Source organism: Corvus hawaiiensis, chromosome 12 (genome assembly GCF_020740725.1).
Source record: "Corvus hawaiiensis isolate bCorHaw1 chromosome 12, bCorHaw1.pri.cur, whole genome shotgun sequence".
NCBI lineage: Eukaryota > Metazoa > Chordata > Aves > Passeriformes > Corvidae > Corvus > Corvus hawaiiensis.
This window is the reverse complement of record NC_063224.1, coordinates 1,075,494-1,098,029: the sequence shown is the minus strand read 5'-3', so window position 1 is coordinate 1,098,029 and position 22,536 is coordinate 1,075,494. Positions and strand designations below refer to the sequence as shown.

Sequence of the window (22,536 nt, the reverse complement as noted above, 5' to 3'; positions counted from 1 at the left end):
CGCAGGCACGGGGGTTTGCCTTTATTCTGGCCTCCCAAACAACCCCCACAGTCCTGTTCTCTGTACCTCAGCCACCTGCCGATTCCCCTCACCACGAGCAGCAAAGCAGGTCCCCCGGACAGGATTTTGGGCATAGATTGTCCCACAGTCACTCAGAGTTGGGGTAATGAATTAGAAGTCCTGTCTGCCCAGTGATCCTGCTGACTAATTCCCAAGCAGAGCTGGTGCCCGGAGGCGAAGGCACTGGCAAGCAGATCCTCGGGATCATGGGGTGGTTCTCTGCCACTCTGGGGTGTCCTGCTTGGACACGTGTCTCCTCGGCCCAGGGAACATCCCTAACACTGTCCTGGAGGCTCTCTCACCTGAGGTGGAAAAGCACGTGAAAATTCCTCTGGCATGAGGTGATCCGGGATCCTCCCTTCCCTCTGCCCCAGGCCAGGGGAGGAGGAAACACACATGGGAAAAATCCGTGTGTCAGATGGAAAACAGAAAAACTGGGAGGGATTTTTATTGGCAAACGAAGATAAAAATAATCTGTGCAAGGCAGAAGCATCACTTGGCGCGGGGAGACTGCCCTGGGGAGCAGGGTGGGAGCGGGACACGGCACAGCCGCGCTTGGAATGTCATGGAGGGTGCTCGGAAGGATGCGAGGAGCGATACCGACAGCTGCTTCCTGGGCTGACGGGAGGTGACTGAGTGCCATGCTCTGGGTCAAATGCTTTTCCACGTGCAATATTCATGGGCAAAGTGGCTTTGCTCTTTCTCTGTCACAAGATGCAGGAGGAGGTGCCAGGGTGGGACCCCGGAATTTCAGCACTGTCCCCCCAATCCAGGGAGAGGCCGATCAGCCTCATGCTTACAGCCCTTCAGACACTGCCTTCGCTCTCCTGACCAGGAAATTCCGTGTTGGTCAGGGAGCTCGGTAACTTCTGCCTCTGTGATCCACACGGCTCCAACCAGATGTGCCAGCCACTTCAGCAGATCCTGTTGGCCCTGTACAAGTTTCAGGATTTTGAGAAATTTCATTCATTTTTGCACAAAGATCAGGAAAGAGAGTCCTGAAGTCCTCTCCCAAGGGAAGCAAAGAGGGATTCCTCTCTGAGACACGAGGATAAAGCCACTCGAGGGCCACCTGCCTTCTCCAAGCCAGGTTTCACTTGGGAAAAGCTTCCCTAGCCTCCTGTTTCTGCCTCCTGTCTGCGTCTCTCTGGGCTGCCATCTCCTCCTCCAACGCCCTCCTGGTGAAGGTGTCAACCCTTTGGATGTTTGGGAGATCACCTCCCACCCTATCAGATGGATTTGCTTTCCATGAGATCCACAAGGTCTCTGCAGTTCCTGGGAGGTGTGGACAGGGTGGTGACGTGACAGATGTCACGAAAGCAGTGATCCCCCCAGCAGAGCCAGGAGCTGGAGAAGGTGACAATTCCCGACATGCTTCTGGAGCTGGGGAGGGCACAGCATTGGCACCTCAATCCAGGCTTCTCTCCTGCACAGCTGTGGGGTCTGCCTGAGCCACGAGTGTGTTAACAGCACCCAGGATTGGAAAACAAGCCTGGAATGGTAAATTCCAGAGTAAATACAAAAATAAACTGATTGGTTTGCTCTCTGCATCGTCTCCAATAAACGAAAAGGAATCAGGACCAGGAATGCCAGTGGCCTCACTATCCAGGTTCACGGAGTCCTCCTGTAGTGCCATCATCAGTTTTTCAGGAAAAGCTTTGGAGTTCCACATGCCAAACAAAACACTGGGCAGGAAGGCACAAATTGCAGCCGTGCTTGTGCATTTGAGCCTCCCCTCACTGATTTGTGGCTTTTGATGAAGTGATTACAGATGAAAGAAAATATTCCAGGGAACAGGATCTGCATGTTGCCGTGGTCTCGTGCCTGTCACATCCTTCTGGAGGAGTTACAGCAGGAAACAGAACAGGAAAATCACCGGGCCCCTGGTCACCAGGCTCTGCTCTTGCTGTGCTGGAGCACCAGACAGGACAACAGCTCCCAGAGAAGCTGTGGCTGCCCCATCCCTGGAAATGTCCAAGACCAGGCTGGACAGGCCCTGCCTGTGGCAGGGGGTGGAACTGGGGGAGCTTTAAGGTCCCTTCCAAGGCCATTCAGGCCTTAGAAAGGCAGTGGAGAGCCACAGAAAAACAGGGAGCAATGGAACAGGGGACAAGGGAAATGTGGAGGAGGGTAATGAGATCCCTTTGAAAATCCACAGAGAAACCCTCCAGGCATGAGGGATGGAGAGAAGGAAGCACAAAGGCACTTTTTAAGAAACCCATCAAATAGATTATAGAAACTCTGAACCAATGTGAGCAAAGGTAACTCTTCCCTCTGGAACTGGGTCAGGCAGGGAAGGATCTAGAAGGAGAGACATTGGTTTGGAAAGGTGCCGAGAGCTGGGATGCCTGAGCACAACCAGGAGCTGGAAACACTTCCATGTCAGAGGTTCCTGGGTTACACACAGAACCCTGATGACTGGGAAAAGGTAGACAGAAAGGATCAAAAGAAGCAGCACCTCAATATTTAATATTTAATATTTAATATTGATCAGGTGACTGTGGAGAGGTTTCAGAACAGGCTGAGCCTTTAACGTCCCAATATCTGGGTAGGTGAATGTATGGACTTGCCTAAAATAGAGAACTTCACTTGAGCTCCCTTTGGGATGCAGAGGGATTTGTGACCTGCCCAGCTGTGAGCCCGCTGGACTCTCCCTGCGCACACCTTTAACCTTCAGCCAGTGCTGGTCACAGTTTAGCACTGACAGCACGGCGTTTCTGCCTCCTCAGCAGCTGTTAAACAATCACCCACTGCCCAGCCTTGTACCTGTGCCGCAAGTGCAAGGAAATACATTCCACAAATGCCAGTTCGTAAAGGGAAACCGTCAGGCTCATGCGTTACTCGGGTCCCTGAGCTTCCGAACGGCCTCTGACCCTGACCCTGCCGAAGGGAGAATTACCCAGCGCTTCTCATCAGACCTGAATGTGAACTTCGCTTTGGAACCCGGGAAAAGTCAGGACCTGGGGATGTGCTGCACCTCCACCGGCTCGGTTGAAAGGGCTGTGGGATCATATCTATTTTATATACACGCAGGAAGAACCAAAAGGAACAGTGGAAAAGCTGAGGGCAGGCTGCTGACGGGCACCGCGCTCTCTGGCGGCACGAGGGTAGCAGGGTGGCTCGGAGCCAGTATCGGGGGAATGGGGGCTGAAGGGAGCGGGGGCTGAGGGCTCCGGGGCTGAGGGGGGGCCGGTCCCGGCGGGTTCGTGTCCGCCCGCTGCCGCTGCCGCCTCAGAGGCGACGCTCGCGCGCTGTTTCCCGCCTCTGGCCGCGGCCGCTCCCCATTGGGCCCTGCCCGCGGGCGCGCACTCCCATTGGCTAAGACGGCGGCACCCCCCTCTGCCTCGCTCCCCATTGGTCCCGGGGCGCGGCCGAAACCACGCGGGGCGTTGCCATCGCTACGGTGGCCGGCGCGGGTCGGGCCGCGCGTTCCGCGGAGCCGCGCCGGGCAGCATGGAGGGCGGGCGGCGAGGAGAGGCCGCGGCGGCGGCGGGGGGGGACGGGCCCGCGCCCGTGTTCACCCTGGAGGAGGTGGGGAAGCGGAACTCGAGCCGCGAGACCTGGTTGGTGATCCACGGCCGCGTCTACGATGTCACCCGGTTCCTGGAGGAGGTGAGGCCTGGAGTGGGGGCGGCTCGGCCCGGCCCCTCGGGGGCTGAGGGGAGCGGGGAGAGGCTGGGGGGTGGCGTGTGAGGCCGAGAGGGGCGAGGAGGACCCTGGAGGGTCAGGGGGTGCCGTGGGGACAGAGATCCCTGGGCCGGGTGCAGGAGGAGGGGGCGAGCAGGCCCCTGAGGCGGTCGCGGTGCCCCTGAGGCAGCCCCCGGGCCGGGCTGTGCGGTCTCTGACCGGGCTCATGCCCGCGGTGATACCTCCAGGGGAGGGAGGGGATGGCGGGTCACGGTGGCCGCGGCCAGGCGGAGGCAGGGGTTGTGCTGCTGCTCTTCTGAGGCAATTCCAGGTTTCCCAAGAAATCTGTCCAGGCAGGTCACGGGGAGGGGCAGATTTCTTTCCAGCTGGCCCCTTCTCCAGCGCGACAGAAGCATCCACAAGCAATGATTCTACATTACATGGGCGATTTGCTCATCGCAGCAGCAACTCAAAAGGAAGTGGAAGAGGCCCGTGACAGTGTTATCACAGCAGTCCAAGATGCTGCGCTTGAAGTTTCTATTTCAAAAGTACCTCACTCCGCATCTTGAAGGGTGAACGGGATCGGGGCACGTCAGTAGTTTGAATGTGAAGTCTGGGGTGAAGGGACACCCCAGAAGTCAGAGGAGGAGGTGACAGTGACACAGCAGCCACCACTCTGCTGCCTGCCCAGCAGGGACCATGCACCAGGGGTTTGGAAACAATGCAGCTTCTGCCAAATTTCCAGTTCCCTTGGATGTGGGGACAAAAATTCCTTCAAGACTTACTGCCTTTGTTTTCTGATTTTGACAAGGTTGAGAGTGGTGTCCTAAGTGTTGAGAGCTGTAAATAGAGTGGGAATAAACAGTTACAAAATAGTAATGCCTGAGGGAATGGCATGAAGCTGTGCCAGGGCAGGCTCAGGCTGGAGATCAGGAAAAGGTTCTTCCCCCAAAGGATGCTGGGCACTGCCCAGGCTCCCCAGGGAATGGGCACGGCCCCGAGGCTGCCAGAGCTCCAGGAGTGTTTGGACAGCGCTGCCAGGGATGCCCAGGGTGGGGTTGTTGGGGTGTCTGTGCGGGGCCAGGGGTTGAACTTGCTGATCCCTGTGGGTCCCTTCCAGCTCAGGATATTCTGTGATTCTGTGGTTCTATGAAAATTTCAAAGGGGTTTATCCCAACTTGAAATAACAGCAAAGACATTGTGGCATTTGCAGGGCAATGTACAGAGGTTGGGCTGAACCAGCTCCAAAGAAGACACTTCACTGAAATGCACATGTTCCAGCTTGTTGGTTCTGCTGGTCTGAATTCAACTCTGGTTTCCCTCCAGGCCCGTGAGGTTGGAGCCTGTGTGCTGTGGAGTCACAGCGTGCAGTGACAGAGCTGCCGTGGCGAGGGCGGAGGTGCATCAGGCAGGAGCAAGTGATCACCTGGCAACTGGAGGTTGTGCCTTGTTCTGCAGCTCTCAGTATTTATTCATTAAGTTTGACACAATCTGGTTTCTTCTTTGTGTCCAGAAAATGACTGAATCACAGAAGTGTCCAGGTTGGAAAATCCCTCCCAGACCATGGAGTCCAAGCTGTGCTCAGTCCCAGCCTTGTCCCCAGCCCAGAGCACTGACTGCCACATCCAGGGCTTCCTTGGACAGCCCCAGGGATGGGCACTCCACCACTCCCCTGGGCAGGCCCTCCCAAGGCCTGACCACCCTTTCCAGGAAGAAATTTCTCCTGATATCCCACCTGACCCTCCCCTGGCCCAGCCTGAGGCCGTTTCCTCTTGTCCTGTCCCTGTTCCCTGGGAGCAGAGCCCGACCTGCCCTGGCTGCCCCCTCCTGTCAGGGAGCTGTGGAGAGGCAGAGGCACCCCCTGAGCCTCCTTTGCTCCAGGCAGGGCAGTTTGGTGGGATGAGATGTGCAAGGTGGAAGCAGGACAGTTTGATGGGAGGGAGCTGTGGGGGCACAAAGGCTGAGTAGATGCAAGGGAAGACCAGGCAAAAATTTGGAGAAGCAGTTCACAGCTGGCTTCTGAATAAGAAAATGCTGGGTTAGGATTTAGGAAGAGCCAGAATGAGCTGGAGGTTGGGACAGCCGTTGCAGGAGCTGCGAGTCTTGTCTTACACTTGTCGCTGTGCTGTGATTCAGAGTGTGGACACTGCAGGGAGGTCGAGTCTTCACCTCGGTGTTCTCTGTAAGAAGGAGTCTGGGACCTGCTCCCTGGAACACCTTTGGGCTTATAAGTGAGCCCAGAAAAACACTTTGGTCCCTCCAGCAAGTCAGGTTCAGCAGTGCCCTGAGTGTCACCTTGAGATGGTGTTTCACTCTGAGATGATATTTCACTCTGTCCTTTCCAGGCCCTTTTTCCCATTTGTGTTTTTCTGACATGAGAAGACCTACTTGGACAAGGGAAAGGGAGAAGAATAAGGGCACTGTTGAGCTGTGCCAGCGTGGCTGACACAACACCATGCTGTGCACACCCCTCGCTGGCACAGGGGAACTGTAGATCAAGGCCTAATTTATTGGCAAAAATCCTCTTTCTATCTGTTGCCCTCTGGAGTGCCGGGGAACGGCGTGCAGCTGATGGGAACCAGGAGTGCTTGTCTCCATTGAAAGTTGCAGTTCTCTGAGGAGCTGGTGCTGCAGAGCTCTGCGTGGTGCAGCCGCAGCACTCGGGGTGCCCTGTTGTGTGTCCCCCTGGCCCCGTGTGGTCACTGGAGCAGGAGCTGGTGGGTGCCTTTCCTGGCCTTTGCTCACAGATTTGTTTGGCTGGGATTGCTGAGTGCTGGCACGTTACATGAGTGGGGTTGTGCAATCCTTAAGAAGTCACCACTAAAAGGTTGAATTTGGCTTCATGATTCCTGCAAATTATGCACTGCAGGTCAGCCAAGCTGAAATCTGTGTGCTGCTGGAAGTGTAGACCAGTTTAAGTTTCCAATTCACATTATTTACTGTGTAATAGGAGTAACAAGACATGTATCACATAGCAAAATTTACTGAATTTTAAGAACATGAACCAAATCCAGGAGATGTGCGAAGACAGCAACTGAAGTGTTGGAGGTGTTTCTGGGAGATGCAATCTCCTGTGCTTCAGAGAGCCTGTGAATGCCTGAAATGAAATAGGATTATTTTAAAATCTAGAGAGCCTTATGGTGATCTATTTTCTCCCAAATCTGGGTAACCAGACCACACCAGGATACATGTTATTACTCCAGGTTGCAGTGGTCTAGAAAAGCACGTGTAGGCTGTGGCTGGAGCAGGAGGGGCTGGGTGCTCAGGGTGAGTGAGGGTGGAGGGAGGCAGCTCTACCTCCTGCAGGTGCTCTGGGGTCTGTCAGGCTCACACTTCACCACTCCGGCATCAAAATCTGAGTGTTTAACTTGTGCGCAATCTATAACAGACTTATTTACAGTTATGCTGGAGGGATACAGTTTATCTCCATTTTCACATATGAGTAGGACTGTCTGGAGATCCATGTTTCTCTAGGAAGCTCCTGTGTCTGTTATCTGAGCCCACAAGACACAGCAGCCCCCACAGCTCCATGTCTCAGCACAAGCTGCCGTTCCCGATCCCCGTGATAAGTGTGAGCAGGAATCCATTTCCAGTTTCCAAGTGGAAGGAGCCTGGGTTGTGACACCACTGACCCAAATCGGTCAGTTGGTTTCAGGTATAGTGTTCTTCAAGAGAAGGAGGAGCACCAGGCAGCTGGGTTTCCTCATGCTGACTTGCTCCAGCTTTGCAGAAGTGGTTTTGGAAAACCCATTCCATGCCTTACAACCGGCTGTGCAGGATGTGGGGATCATTTGTCCAGGTGGCTGCTCGTCCTTGGTTCTGGCTTGTATGGTGCTGGCACATTATTATTGCACGGGAATACTCTTCCCTCTCCTGGTTTATTTCTTCAGCTCTGGGCAGTAGGAATGAAAGTTGCATCCCTCCTCAACCTGACACCGTGATCTAATTAGTCATGAAGCTTAGTGGTGCTGCTGAGCTCATTTGTGTCTCCAGTAGGTCTGTACCAGCAGTTCCCAGCCAGACATTTGCAGACAGGTCCTTGGAGTTTGTGGGGAGGGGATTCCAGGCTCTCTCCTTGTGCAAGTTTGGGATGTGCTCTTGGAGGCCTTTGCTGCGTGCCCTCAGTTCCAAGTCACTGTTATTCACTGTGTCTGCTGAAGGTCCAGTGACACGGAGGACCCAATTTTATTGTCACCTCTCTCCTTCTGGTTTGCTTTTGGCTGTTTCTTGTCAGAAATTGACATTTTGCAGCCATTGTTTCCCCTGGAAGTACTTCCATCCCCCATAGTTTGCAACACCGTTTCCGTGTTTTCCTGCAGCAGCTGCAGCTTTGCAAAGTTTTGGGAAGTTCTGTGGCAGAGTCAATGACTTCCTGTACAAATAGTCTGGGTTTACGTTTGCCGGGGTAGGACAAGGTAGGAATTGTCTGGCTGCAGCGGTGCTGTCTGGAGGACAGAGCCCTTCAGAAATAAGAGATGCCAAAATATTTTGAAGGTCTTTCTCTTTTAAGCTTGGAGATTGCAGCGAAAGACAGATGTGCATAAATATTTGTGGATTGAGCAAATGCATAGAAAGGTTTCAGAGCCAGAGATGTAAAGAGGATTGAACTTTACTGTTCTCCTTCTCTTGAATTTTATCCTTCCTCTTGTCTTTTGTCTGTGGAGAGACTGGATGTCACTGAAAGATCCACTGCATGTTCCCTCTTGCTGCAGGGTTTTGTCTGCCCTTTTAGAGTGAATGATTAGGAAAGGAAGGTTGTCTGCTTAAAATTAGATATTCCCCTGTCTGAAATATGAAATTTCTGGTGAGGCAACCTTAAGGAGTTCTTCTAGAAGGCTTAGGTAAATGGGCAGCTTTTCAGTGGATCTTAGCTGGAAATTGGACAGCTGTTCTGAGCAATGTGAACAGACAACATCCAACAGTCCCTGGTCTGACTTCTCTGGGATCAAGCGAGCCTGAGGGTTGGTGTGGGAGAAGAGGCAGCAAGAGCTGCAGCTGGGCACAGGGAAAGAGCCACGGAGCCTCACCTGGTGCCCCAGCTCAGGCCACCTGATAACTGCCTGCTAACAAACTGTGTCCCTCCACTTTGCCCTTTTTGGCTCCTGAGAAAGCTCCATGTTGGTTTAGTGACATACCTGGACAATAAAGGGATTTATTCCAAATAAAGAGCTGCAGTACGAGGATTGCAGGATTGGCTGCAGCAACCCACCGGAGCACACAGAGGGGCTGGTTTGTGTCCATCCTGTGTTTGGTACGCTGTGGGATGGCCTGGTGGGAATATTCAGACTTTTGGCAGCAAAAACAGACAAACTGAAGGAAGAGGAGGGGAGGCAACTGCTCTGTGTCTGTGGGAAGGAGAAGGATATGACAGAGACAAGCAGGTGTGTTGGTCCTTTGATCTGAAATGCAGCCCAACATCTCTTCTCCAATTCAGGGCTGGTTGCCTGAAGCCCTGGGTTAGTCCCTGTGCGTGCCTTGAGATGCGTGACCACTTTATTGGTGTAACTGGATTAGCTGGTAGTTCACACTCAGACTGTAAAGGGATTGTCCTTTGCTAGGTCTGTGGTTAGCGCTTTCCATTGCCGGTCTGTTCCTGTAATTATGGCATCGACAGTGGACAGAGCCCAGCCCACCACAGACAACAGAACCACACCCGGGTTTGTGTCAGTTTATCTCATCTGAAAGTCAGCTGTGACCAGCTGCCACCCACAGCAGTGGCAGTGCCACTCTGGAGCTCCCTGGGGATTTGGCTGTTGTAGCTCTGAATCTCTGAAATCAGCGTATGACATTAAACAGTATAGTTTTTGTGATACTTCATGATTTCCTCCCCCTGTGTCACTGGTGGTTGCACACAGGATCAAGTTCAGTATTGCACATTGTGTGCAGACTCAGCCAAACACCATCATTTTAGCAGTACCTGAAGAAGTAGAATATCCTTTCCTCCACTGGTGTCTTGTGAATTCCTGACATGTTGAACAGCTGAACCTTTGGCAGATTTTATTGCTGGTGTTGGTTGAGGTGTCCAGCGGTGCAGGTTGGGAGAAAGGCCGATGACATCCTCAGTGCCTTTCTGCATCCAGCCCTTGGCTCAGCTGGACTCTTCTCTTCCAGCACCCAGGTGGAGAAGAGGTGTTGCTCGAGCAAGCTGGCAGAGATGCCACTGAGAGCTTCGAAGACGTGGGCCATTCCACGGATGCCAGGGAAATGCTGAAGCAGTACTACATTGGAGAGGTCCATCCGGTGAGTCCCTTGCATAACCCCCCCACACAGACACTGAGGCACGTCTTGTGAAATAGGTTAGTAGTTGAGGGGTTTAGGCAGTCCCTTTATTGTCCAGGGTTTCTGTTGGGGAAATTGAACTAAATTGGTCTTCTCCTTCCACCATTCAGAACAGATTTCTCACTTCATTTAAATTGGGGTACTTAAGCTGAATTCATGGGTTCCCTCTGTAGCTGGTGGAAGCATAATCCACCTTTGCCTTGTAATTCTGAGCTCAGGAGGGTGAGAATTCCCAGGAGCACAAACACCACCTTCCTGCCTGCCTTTGGGTGCCAAAGGAAGGACTCCTTTGAAAACTGAGCCCAGGCAATTACCTGTGTACAGAACAATTCCCTCATAAAGGCTGCAGCCTTCCTTTGAAGTCAGCACTTACCTCTTCTTTCTTCTTTTTCCCGATAGAATGATCGTAATAAGGAAGGTTCTAAGGTAAGCTCTCAGCATTTCAGTTTTCTGCTGTTACTTAATGTCACATGTCTTTTGGAGGTTTTTTCCCCCCTCTTTTTTTTCTGTGGAGCTTGTGGCTTTATGTTTACGCAAACTACACATGAATAAATTTCCCAAGCAAATTCTACCTTTGTTTTTGTTCTGAAGCTCAGTGGGCACCTCAGTGTGAAATTGGAAGGGAGTTTTTGTGCCCTTTCTCTGCTGGCAGCAATGATGTTTTTTCCACACCTTGAGCCACAGACCATTTTTTTGCATTTCTGGCTGTGTCCTGACCACGGAACTGGTTTCCTTGTTGTTCCCTTCGAGCCAGGAGACGGCACGGCTGGGGGCCGGCTGGCAAACAGGAATTCTCTGTTAACTGCCTCGGGGATCAGTGGTGTTGCTTAACACTCAGGTACTCCTGGACTAGAACAGGACAGAGTGTTGCAAAAATGCCTTTGGAAGGGATGAGGAGAGGGAAAAGGCAATAAATAGACTCCCAGCTGGGAGGTAAACATGTGCCTCACAGATAGCTGAGCTGGGAGGCCTGGACAGGGCACAGCTCTGCCTTCAACAAGGCTTTCAGGAGATGTTCCTCTGAGCAGGACCACTTGCAGAGCAGCAGGAATCCAGAAGGAAAATGTCAGCAGGGAAATCAAGGATAACTCAGGCTGGGTAAAGCCCATGCTTAGTTATAACATGGAGCTGTGTGATTATGTACATATTCACCTTAAAATTTATCGTTTGATTCAACTCCGATTCAGGAACAGAATCACATGCTGAAAACGTGCACAGAAGTCAGGGATGATCAGAGTAGCTCCCTTGGATCTGAGTTAAATATTTTTTTTTCAAGTATTTTTCTGTTCTGATCAATAAGTCCAGCACGTTATGCACAGCTGAGGGCTCTCTCTGGAGGGCAACATCTGTTTTAAAATCATATTCCAGTGTAATTTAAAGATGGCAGCAAGAGAGAGAATCACTAACGTAGAAATAAATAAGGAGGAAGCACAAAACCAACCCAAAGCTGTGATGTAATAAGCAAGGCCTTATTTTGAGAGGGGTGCAAGTTCCAGCATGAAGTTGGTGACTGGGTGGGACAGATTGGATTGATGGAAAGAACATGGAGGAAAAGATGACAGCAAACATCCCCAAAAACATCCGCACTGGTGACGGGGTGTTTGGGAGAGGAGGGTTATTTCTCCTCTGTACTTGTAATCACACATTCAGGCTTGTCTTCTTAGCACTTGTTTAATGTTTCTTTGTTCCCCTGCTAACTCCCTCTTTCCTCCTCCAGAATCCAAGTATGACATCCTCAGGCCAATCAAGGTATAGTATCTCCTGAAAATAAGAGTGAGACATGGAGAGGTTGGGACTCTGTTTGTAGAGCTGCATTTTAACTCCAAAGGGCAGGAAAATCCCCAGGGATGTACTGCAGTGTCCTGGCAAGCAGATACCCCAAAGCAAGTGCCAGAGTATGCACCTCCCTTGCTGGATGTGAGCCCAGGTCTGCTCTGCGCTGGGCAGAACCAGCATCCCAGTGTTTGGAATTCTCTGCCCCATGTGCTGGTGTTGCACGGCAGTGGCTGCATCCCTGTAACCACAGGGGTTATTTGGGTGGTCGCTGTGGGCCGAGGAGTGGCACAACGCAGTGATGAGTGGGGTTTCGGAGGATTTTACCATGATCAGCCTGTCTAGTTGAAAATCCTTAAAACCAGCACAGGGCCCTGGTCTCCTGCAGCTGGTGCAGAAGGTTTTGCTCAGGAGGCTGCTGAGGGTGAGCCTGTGGCCTCTGGAGTCTGAGCAAGGCGGATTTACTGGGGCACAGCTGTAGCTGTTGTCATCCTTGAGTCAACTGTGTTGTTTGTACAATGCAAATTACAGCCTGACTTATTTAAGGAAAATAAAACCAAACCAACAGCAAACCCCCCCATTGGTCTCTGGATGTGCCAAGCTGGAAACTTCAGCCATCCAGCTGCTATTTTATAAGGCACGAGGCCACGCTTGGGCCTCTTGTGGGGGCTGGCAGAGCCTGTGAACGGGGACAGTGGGGCCTGCCCAGCCTGTGCCCAGGCTGGGGGGTCACCCTGTGGGTACAGCTCCCAGGTGTTCCCTAGATTTGTAACAAGGGATGAACGTTGGGAATGGATTATTAACTAGATGCTTTCTTGTGGTTTCTGTGGTGTGTACGTTTTAGTTTGTTGTTTCTTTTTCTCTCCCTGTAGTTTCTGGTCGACATGGCTGATCCCCATCTTCGGAGCACTGGTCTTAGGTTTAATGTATCGGTATTACATGGTGGATGGGAAAAGCTCCTGAGCTGGCCTTGCTGGGGCCTCAGACAGCCTGAAAAGAGGGAGAGAGAGTATATGTGTGCCACACGTGGAGTTCTGCTGCCCTTAACTTTCCTGCCTTGCTTTTAGCTCTGAGTCTGTCAAGTGATGTTGATATCCATGGGACCAAGCTAATTCCAAACTCTGTCCTAACTCTGGGACCTATAGACCTGTCGTACTCCCCTCTTGCAGTGGCAGGGAAAGAGGAACTTCCAGTATTCCCTGGCATTGGTGTGGTGTCCCTCATGCTCTCTCTCTCACTCTCTCTTGCTCTCTGACATAACCCCCAGACAACCTCTTTCTCACAATGCCTTTGCGTGAAGCCAGACACCATGAAAGAGCTGCCCTGGGCCTGTGGCTCTGCCTCAGCCCTTCACACAGTTGGGAATCATCTGCCAGTTGTCTCCAGCCCTTGCCAGAAAAGATGTCTGGAGCTTTGGTTCCACACGAACATTCCCAGAGCATGCAGGCAACACTAACTGGAGCAGCAGGGAATTGTTTGCTTGGCCGCCTCTTCCTGTACCTGTCTGTTTTTAACGGTTAAACAAATACATGGATTTTAAAAGTGATTCTGTTCATTTTGTAGTATTTGTACTTGTCCCTTTGGAATGTATATCCTGTGAACAACTTATATTGAATCCTGGTTGGTTTGGGTGTTTTCGTGCTGTGCGTGGCAGAGCCAGTGGGAACTGGCATGTGGCTCCTGGAAATGCAGATTCTTCTTTCTCCCTAAGGTCATGATCCGACACATGTATTGGAAACAAAACTCATTCTTATGGACTGTGAATGTGCACCAGATGGGGGAAACAATTAAATCTGGTCTCTTCTACTAAAATGAAAAGGGAAAGGAAATGCATTTGGGATTTGTGGATAATGCTGGTTTTGTCTGGGAATAGAGGAGGGTATTTCCCTCTTGCCCTGTTTTTGTGTGTTGTGCAGTTGTGCTGGCAGACAGTGCACAGTTTGCTTCCTGTGCTGAGACAGGAACTTTTCCAGCTCTTCCAGCACACTGGTCTGGGGCTTTGGGATCTGCCCAAAGGGGCAGATAAAGGGATAAAGGGATCTGATAAAGGGAAGTGGTATCCTGGTGCCCACTACCCTTTGGCGGGGCTCTGCCAGCGACACTGGCTCCCAATCCAAACCTGCAGCACAGCTGATCATCCCCTGGTATCAGCAGAAAGGGCAGTGATACCCCGGGGTTCTGCTGTGAAAACCTTCCATGGGTTGTGGGGTTTCTTCTCTCTTCCATAAAACTACTGTGTCCTCCAGAAGGTTTTGTTCTTGGATGTGGAATTACACACTGCTTTTTAAAAGCAAAGGCCAGGGAACTTGGAGTAAGAGCACTGCCAGGGCTGCCTTCACATCTAACACAAAATTGTGAACTATGAACTCAGTTTGGGGGAGTTTAGAGTAGATTCCGTATCAGGGAAAGGTTTTGAAGCTGGAAGGCACATGTTGGCCAAAGTATCACTGTGCTGAGTCAGGGTTGTTCAGGACAGTGCAAGACTCCACAAAGGTCAGCTGGTTTGGATCCAGGAGCACCGTGCTCACCTGAGGAACAGGGCAGGTGTGATGCTGGAAACACACCTGTTTTCTCCACAGGCAGCACTTTTACCTGGATTTTGACTTTTTTTTTTTATACCATTTTCCTGGTACTCTTTACATTGAGTTGCATTTTGGTTGCTCTAAATAACTTCTTGCCATCACTGACCCTTGCCATCAGCTCTTGACCCTCTGCTATTGGGGAAGTTGCCTGTTGATTCCTGTATGCTATGGAACCTTTATTTCCTCTTAATGGAAATTGATTGCCATGGAGAGATTCTCAGTCTTGTTCCAGGGCTTCTTGGAGCTGGTAAGATCCTTGTCCAGTGCCTTGTGGAACCCCAAGTAGCCTCTGTCTGCACATGTGCCAGCTCCTCAAAGACCTCAAAGTGCTTGAGATGCATTTGCAGAAGCCACATCAAAGTCTTCTCACTTCTCCATTAATGACAAGGGGCAGAGTGTCTGGGATGGAGGTGGGTTGGAATGAGCCCGGTGCTTTCCGGGTGTCCTCTGGTGTGGTGGTGGAGCCACCTCTTCTCATTCTGTTCTGACTGGCTCAAGGATGGGCCCCACAGGTGTGAAACCGCTCGGGCAACAAGGGAGGCATTAACAAAGCTTGTTTATTCGTTTTGTTCAAGGATTAAAACAGGCAATTGCCAAGCTCTGTCCTCATGCTGAACCCGCACAGCCCGTGTTTGCTGCCAGGTCCCTGCACAATGCCGGCGCTGTCTCAGCTTTCACCCCACAGAAACCTCTGTGGGTGGAATTCAATCTGGGCTGTGCTCCGCTTCCTTCAGGTGCGGAGGAGGAGGAGTTGAGTGAGGAGCTGGAAACATGAGCACGGAGGCAGCTCCTTTGCTTAATGTGAGCATGGTAGGGCTGCCCAAGAGTGCAGTGCCGACCTTTTCTGCCTCTCCACCACCCCAAGTTCCTTGATGACGCAGAATGGAACTGTTAATTGGGCTGATGGTTTGTGGAGGAGGGGTGGGAAGTCTGAGGGTGTTCCAGGGCGCAGTTGGTGCATGTTCCGTGATGCAAGCACCCACAAAATGCCATTTCTTGTAGCTGGAGATTGTCTGCCTGGCAGGAGGTGCCAGGCTGTGTGTTTGCTGTGTTCAATAAAGCTGTACAACAAACAGGTGCAGGATCCTGTCTTCCAGCAGGTGTGGGATATTTAGTTACTCCATACCCTGTTACCCCGTGTTACAGGGCTCAAATACCCAGTGTTGGGGAGCTACTGCAGACATGGGATTTGCCTTCCTGTTGGTAGAGGAGAAATCTTTCCTTGGTAGAAGTTGGTGCTGAGCCTGTGCAAAGGATGATCGGCAGCATGGGTGTCCGAGCGACCCGATGGTCCCTGTGGGCCTTGGGGAAGCAGCAGTTTGGGGCTAAGCACTGCACAGGCAGCTCCTGATTCCATACAATATTCCATGCTGTAATTACAATGGGAGTTTTAACAACTGCAGCAGGGCAGCTGTAAGGGCTGCCTATATCATCCTGATAATCCAAATCATCTCTTAGAAAGTGCCATGAGCAAGTGGCAGAGCAGCCATGGGCATGGGTTTTCCCTGGAAGAAGCCACGTGGTGTGTGATGGCGGCACCACTGCCCTGTGGTCCCAGGAGTCCCATGCTCACACCTCTGTGAGAAGAGTGTGTAGGAGGGTTGTTTTCAATGGAAAGATGACATGGAGACCATAGAATTTGTCGCTTATTTGCATGTCTGCTTATAAAAGGATGTAACATTCCACTCCTGTGGCTATCAGCAGAATCAGGCTCTTAAAATTTGCCTGATTATGGATCTCGCAGTACCATCAGCAGCCTCAGGGAAGCAGTACCTGGTTGGAGCATCACAGGAGGGAGCAGGAGGTCAGCAAGGTGCTGACTTTGGAAAAGGGCATGGAAAATCAATGGGAACATCTGCTTTGGTCCTGGATTTCAGCTGAGATGATGTAGGGAAAAAGGGCATGAACTGAGTGGGAAATGCAAGTTTTGAGGAGGAAGGTTGGGCTTTGTGTTCTTGACAAGCAGTGTCTCACTGTAAACTTTATCTTTCATCTAGAGGAATTAGATCCAAAAATCAGAGAAATAAACAGAAGATTTCAGAACTATTTTTAAATCTGCTTCCAAGTGCTGCAGGGTCAGTACTGTGCATGGTCCTGCTCCTCTGAGCACCAAAGAGGATTTGCAGGGTATCTGAGACAGAGATGGTAAAATTCAGGGGCCAGTGAGCCCCAGAAGAGTCCTGACACAGCCAACTTGTGTTTGCACATCACAGCTCCCACTCTGGGACGGGGAGGCTATGGTGGCTTTATTCCAGGATTAAATGGAAAGGCCCTTTAATGGGATTTACGTGTCCCCTCTGTTTTTAAAACTGTCACGACCAGGCAAATTTTCAGGACACCAGCAAATCCCGTGCACTTAAAGCTGGACCTTGCCCAGCATTGGCCCCGCAACCGAGTGTCCTGTTCCCTGTCATCAGGATGGGGATGGAGGGAGGATGGTGTCTCCTGCCAGCAGTAACCACCCTGCACAACCCCGACGGCCCCAGTGCCTCCATCACGAGGGTGAAGTCAACGCCAATGTCACACGCTGGTGTCACATGCTGGTGTCACACGCTGGTGTCACCCGCACCATGTTGTCTCTTCTCCAGGGACACCACTAACAGAAATTACTATAAAACAGGTTTCCTGCCAACCTCAGCAGCTCTAATGAGTCAGGAAGTCGTAAGTAATCTGGGAATAGGGGAACTGTTGACAGAGCCTAATTATTTTCTGACAGTCTTTCTAACACCGTTAGAAAATAAAACACCTACGTCGGCTCCGGAATCGCAGACGGGGTTAGTGATATTCTGCAGGCACCTGCTAATTTGTCCCCACGATCCCGGTTTAGGCTCCTTCCCCCTCACACCTGCCGCTATCCGGCTGCTTCTGCAGGAAGAGGAACTTAGAATAAAGACAGAAAATACCTCAATGACACAGAACCACTGCAACCTGCTCCCACGGCTTTTCCATGTTCTGGGGCCCACAAGAGGAGTTTTATGGCTCCAACTGGATCCCAGGAAACCTTGTACATGTGCTTTGTTGACCCGCCTCAGTGTGGTTCTGCTGGTCTGTGCTGCACTGTGGACTAATAATTTATTTAATCCTTTAAAACTCTAATTGTCCAGGACTGTTTGGTCCTCCCAAAAAATTGGGTTATTTATTCTCCAAATTTGGCCTTTGCCCATAGCCTCCCTGTCTTGGAATGCTGGGAGCACCAGGGCCTCTCTCCTTTCCAGCTGTTACCAGCGCAGTGCTTTGGAAGCTCCCCCAGGCTGGGTGAACACAGGCGGGATTGCACAGCCAGTCTGCTCCTGCCTCACTCCACAGAGTGCTAGGACTCCTTTTTTCTCTGCTTTGACCCCCCATTCTATGTTGTTATTTGTACTCTCCCAGCTCTGCCCTTCCCAGGACCCTGCAAAGCCCTTCACAGCCAAACACGCTCCAGCAGCTGTCGTGGAGCTGCTGCTGCTGGGCCAGCAACGTCCAGGCTCTCGGTGCTGTCCTTTCACTGCCCAGCCATGAATTCCTGTGCCTCTCAAAGGCACCTTCTCTATCCTGAATTGCTCCATCCCTGAGCACTCTGTCTCTCACCACTTCCCTTTCAGGACTAAGATCTGTTTTCCTTCCCCACCACAGCCCATCTGGTGATGGCACGTTCTGCAAGAGCCTCTGTCTCCCTCATCACTCAGACAGGAGGTGAGTATAGCACAGTCTTACATTGTTTTCCCTGGATGCTTCCCAAACAATTCAGTTTTGTAGTGCCAGCATAGCAGTAGCTCTCTCTCCTCTCATGGACTGACATTCCTCCCTCCCTTGCAGGGCAGGGCAATCCCCGCCTTGCACAGGTGAATGCCCCTTTCCTTCTGAAGTTGTCAGGTTTGAGATTGACAAAGGGGAACCTTTCCCTTCAGCTCTCCTGAGTATGACTGCTCCAAGAGAGCTGGAGAGGGACTTTGGAATGCCAGGACAAGGGCAAATGGCTTCCCACTGCCAGAGGGCAGGGTTAGATGGGATATTGAGAAGGAATTGTTCCCTGTGAGGGTGGTAAGGCCCAGTGAAGCTGTGGCTGTCCCATCCCTGGACGTTTTGCTGAGGGACTCAGTGATCACAGAAAACCCTTTTGGAAGACTTTTAACTCAGGAGGGCACTCATACCTGACTTGAACAATGTATGGGTGAGCAGTGCTGAGCACCCTGAAACAGCAGCAGAACTGCGATGTGCCATGACGAGTGTTCCTGGGGACCAGGATGGCTGCATCCTGGCTGTCGCTGTCCAGGGAAGGGTCTTGGAGACTTCCATGGCACACTCTGGGGAGGGGCTGGTCACCAGGAGTGATGGCTGATGGACAGGGCTGAAATCTGTAGATGTACTGGAGTCCTGTGCCCTCCTGCCACACCATGAATGAAGACAGGCAGAGGAGACGAAAAGCCAGGACAGCTCCAGGAATTACAGCAGCTTGTCTGGGATGAAAGAGAAACCGATGCCACCAACCACGCACCGTGCAGCTGCCACTGCTCTGCCAGGACTGTGAAGCCATGGACACCATGTGTGTCCCACTCTGATGCCACGAGCACTGCCTGGCGCCCGGTGGACAGGGAGTGTGGCGGAACAGAGTGCTGGTGCTCCAAGGATCAACTCAACGGTGTCACAAGCACGGGACTGTGGTCAAGGGCCTGGTGAAGGCACCAGTGTGGCCATCCCACAGTGACCGACTGACCAGCAGGGCATGGGGCTCAAGGGTCATTCACTGGCTGTTGGGCTGCGGTAAGCACATGGAAGCTACTGAGTGTTTTTAGAGGGAGATTTCGCTGGGATCTGAGAGCAGACTGGCAAGGAGCTGGCAGCAGGAGGGACGGGAGCCAACCTTTTGGTGTCCCAGGGAAACTGGACCCTGTTCGGTGCCGGAGGCACGCGGCAGCTGTTCACAGCTCCTTCTGCCTCCATTTTTCACAGCTTAAGCACTCGCCTGGCACCTCCATCCACTCACATACAACCCCTCTTGCTTTCCCATCCCTTCCCCACTTCCAAAGCAGATTTTGGACAGTTTGGAAATGTAATTGTACATCTGTGCGGGACACCTTTCCACGCCTCCTCCCCCTTCTTGTACCTTTCAGGGAAAGGGACTCCCAAACTCCCTCTCAGTAACTCAGCACTCATGTTCTCCCTATTCCCCCCATGTGGGGCATTTGTTTCTTAAGGCAGCTGCCACCCGTGTCAATGATAATGCACTGTTGACACTGCTTGTGCATTTTCATGTTATTTGAAAATAGCTCTTTTTTTTGGGACAATATCCACCAGTGGGTTTGCGAGCTCTGCCTTGTGGGTTTCCATGGCAGAACCCTGAGGGTGGACGGAGCTGTGATGGCACCACAGCCGGCCCTGACCCGCGGGGTGTCCTCACGACTCCCAGCACCGTGCGAGGAGGGTCGGGCACAGCCCCCCGAGGCACAGCCCCGGCCGCGGGATCTCGGGGCAACCAGTGCTGCCGCCCTCACCCCGGGGGCTCCCGGGAGGGTTTATCCCAGCTGCCCTCACGCCGGGGTGCTCCCCTGAGCCTGGGGGTCTCCCGGGATGAATCACCCCGGGGCCTCCCCTGAGGGACCATCCCGGTCCCCTCACCGCCGGAGGCTCCTCTGAGAGTCCATCCTTGGGGCTGCCCTTGAAGGGCGCTCCCGGTTCCCCTGATCACCAGGAGCTGCCCTGAAGGGTTCCTCTCACCCCGGCTCCCCTCAGTGCAGGGGGAACCCGTGAACGTCCATCGCGACCCCACCCCCCCCCCTTCCAGACTCTTCCCCCGCACCCCGCCCGCGTGCGCACGCGCGGCCGCTCCGCCCCCGCCGGTCCCCGTCCTCCCCTCGCGCACGCGCAGAGCGGCCGCGCCGCCGCCGTTCCCCGCCGGCCCCTCCCGTGCCCCGCGCAGGCGCAGCGGGCTCGGAGCGGCGTCGGGCGCGCTCCGCTGCACACCGGCCCTGCGAGCGCCGCCCGCTCCCGCAGCCCCGGCCCGACCGCCCGCCCGCCCGCCCCGCCGACCGCGGCCCCGCCGTGCGCACCGCGCGCTCTCCCGGCCCGTGTCTCCGCTCCGCGCGCGGCGAAGGCAGCCGCGCCCCCCCCCCCCCCGGCCCGGCCCCCCCCTCCTCCCGCCGCCCCCTCGCCCCCGCCGGGCCGCGGAGCTGCGATGCCCTCGGACTTCATCTCTCTGCTCAGCGCCGACCTCGACCTCGAGTCCCCCAAGTCGCTCTACTCCAAGGGTGAGTGACCGCGGCGGGCTGTGGTGGGGGGGCAGCGCCGGTACCGCCGGGCCCGCGCTCCGGGCCGCCCCGGGCCCCGCGGGGCATCGCCCGCCCGCCGCCCCCGCCCCGGGATGCGCGTCCGTAGGGGCCCCGGGGCCGCGCGGGGCCGCTCCGGCTCCCCCGGCCGCATTCCTGGCCCGGCCGCGGCCGCCGCAAGAATGTGTCCCGACAGGTTCCGGCGGCGGGGCCGGCGGCGGGGGGCTGCGGCCCGCCCGGGGTCCCTCCCGGCGCTCCTCCCGGCCCTCCCCGGCCCCGGCTCTGTCCGGGCCGGAGGGACGGATACGCTCTGGCCCGGAGCGGGAACTAACGGGGAGCGCGGGCGGGTGAGGGGCCCCCAAAGCTGCTCATTAAAGTGTCCCGGGAACGCGGTTCAGTGGAACAAGAGGGCTCGGATTTTTGGGGTGGGATGGCCTGGTTTTGGTTAAAAACGGGCCCAGAGGTCGAGAAGCGGAGGGTCAGGGGCCCCGGTGCCGGGACCTCGGGGCATCTCCGGGCGTTATCCCCGTGCACCGGAGTAAAGCAGCATCCTCTGTGGGGAGTCGGACCCGGAGGGGATGAAGTGGGTTTAAAAGTAAATTAAATTAACTTCTGTTTTCAAAATACCGAATTTGAGCTCTGACAAGTGCACATGAACATGGGTAAGTCCATCAGGACAAGTGTTACGTACTACAGAGTTTTTAACTCATTTTCTCGTGTTTAAAAGACTTGAAAGCCACTACTGTTAGTTTGTGGTACTAGAAGTACCTGTTAGTAGTTTATTAGTAGTTTGTTGAATATATCTGCCCACAGTACAGCTGGTGGAGGGAACAATTTTGGGGCTGTACAACAAAAGAAATGGAAAGTCCCTTATTACCCTGAAGTGAAGGTTTAAACCAGTTTAATGTTGTTGCAGGAAAGATTTAACTTTTTTAGGACTATAATATGGTCATTAACTTCGAATTGTATGTTGGTAAGTGATGAAGGTAAAAGAAATAGAAAGACTTTAATGAATCAAAGCACATCTTGGGAACTCTCAAACTGCTCAGAGTAATTGATTCTCTCTTTAAAGTTATCACGGGTAGCTTGTAAGTTTTTTTTTAGGATGTTACTAGAGGGGCTCAAGGCTCTCTGGTTACCCAGCACAATGCGTTCCAGTTGGTTTCAGTCCTAGTGCCAGCTGTAGGGAGAGTATTTTGGAACAGGGAAGTTCAATTATAAATACAGGTGATAAACCCCATCGAAGTTATGATTTATCCTACTGGAAATTTGGGAAGCGTGTAAAAATGTTCCGTGTAAGTCACAAAATTGCTTCAAGTACTTGTTAATTGAGCACAGCTTTTGAACTGCCCAATCTTACTGTGAATTCTCTTTTATTTTTTTGTATTTAATTGAATGGTTGAGTGTTTCAGGTTGGAAAAGAGTCTCAAACTGATTAATCAAGAGTGTATTTTTCTTCTGGTGCATAGATGTGGATTCAGAGCTGGAAGAGGTCGAGGGGAGGATGTTGTGGTCACAATGAGCTGCTTGATCCAAGCGAGATGCTGTGACAGAGGTGTATAAAGCAGAGAAGGGTTATAAAGAGGCTAAAGCAAGTTTTGCTTTTCATATTTTGTTGTAACAAAAGATCAAGGAGATGATAAGTTGAAATGCAATTTAAACTTTAGAACCAATGAATATACTTCTTGAGAATGAGTAGTGAAGTGATTGTGAATATGATTTTATCTGGATTTAGGAAAACGTGTTAGTGGTTCTCTGACTGATCAGAACACGCTCCAGTGCACCTTTTTTTTTTTTCCTAGATAGATACAGATAAGTTTATCCTGTGGACAAGTGCTCCGGCTCAGGGTACAAGTACAACTGATGAGATAAAGGGAAAGGTCTGAACATAGTGAGAGAACCACAAATATGCATTTATGATGAGGGTGTGTTAAGAGAGAGTAGTTTCTTATAACTGCTCTGCTTTTAGC

The 22,536-nt window shown here is 52.5% G+C and overlaps 2 protein-coding genes across 6 annotated transcripts in view; both read left to right on the top strand.

Moving 5' to 3' along the window:
- Positions 1-3,474: 3,474 nt before the first annotated feature.
- Positions 3,475-13,285, top strand: LOC125332259 (cytochrome b5). Of its 2 annotated transcripts, none has more exons than XM_048316991.1 (5): positions 3,475-3,672; positions 9,799-9,927; positions 10,366-10,392; positions 11,684-11,715; positions 12,612-13,285. In XM_048316991.1, the coding sequence occupies exons 1-5, from the start codon at positions 3,514-3,516 to the stop codon at positions 12,700-12,702; spliced, it is 438 nt and encodes a 145-aa protein (XP_048172948.1). In that variant the 5' UTR covers positions 3,475-3,513; the 3' UTR covers positions 12,703-13,285. The 2 variants fall into 2 exon arrangements, with proteins under 2 accessions (XP_048172948.1, XP_048172949.1); XM_048316992.1 differs by having other exon boundaries at positions 12,584-12,654.
- A 7,138-nt stretch (positions 13,286-20,423) lies between these two features.
- Positions 20,424-22,536, top strand: part of NFAT5 (nuclear factor of activated T cells 5) — a 54,887-nt gene continuing 52,774 nt past the window's right edge. For all 4 annotated transcript variants that reach the window (XM_048316987.1, XM_048316984.1, XM_048316983.1 and 1 more), the window contains exon 1: positions 20,424-20,548. In XM_048316987.1, the coding sequence (XP_048172944.1) occupies positions 20,476-20,548 (73 nt within the window). In that variant the 5' untranslated portion in view covers positions 20,424-20,475. The remainder of the gene's footprint in view (positions 20,549-22,536) is intronic.

Bases quoted from the DNA above. Each gene is read 5' to 3' on its own strand.
- LOC125332259 (XM_048316991.1), top strand. From the start codon at position 3,514: ATGGAGGGCGGGCGGCGAGGAGAGGCCGCGGCGGCGGCGGGGGGGGAC. The intron at 3,673-9,798 runs GTGAGGCCTGGA...CTTCTCTTCCAG, and splicing joins TCACCCGGTTCCTGGAGGAG to CACCCAGGTGGAGAAGAGGT. The intron at 11,716-12,611 runs GTATAGTATCTC...CTCTCCCTGTAG, and splicing joins ACATCCTCAGGCCAATCAAG to TTTCTGGTCGACATGGCTGA.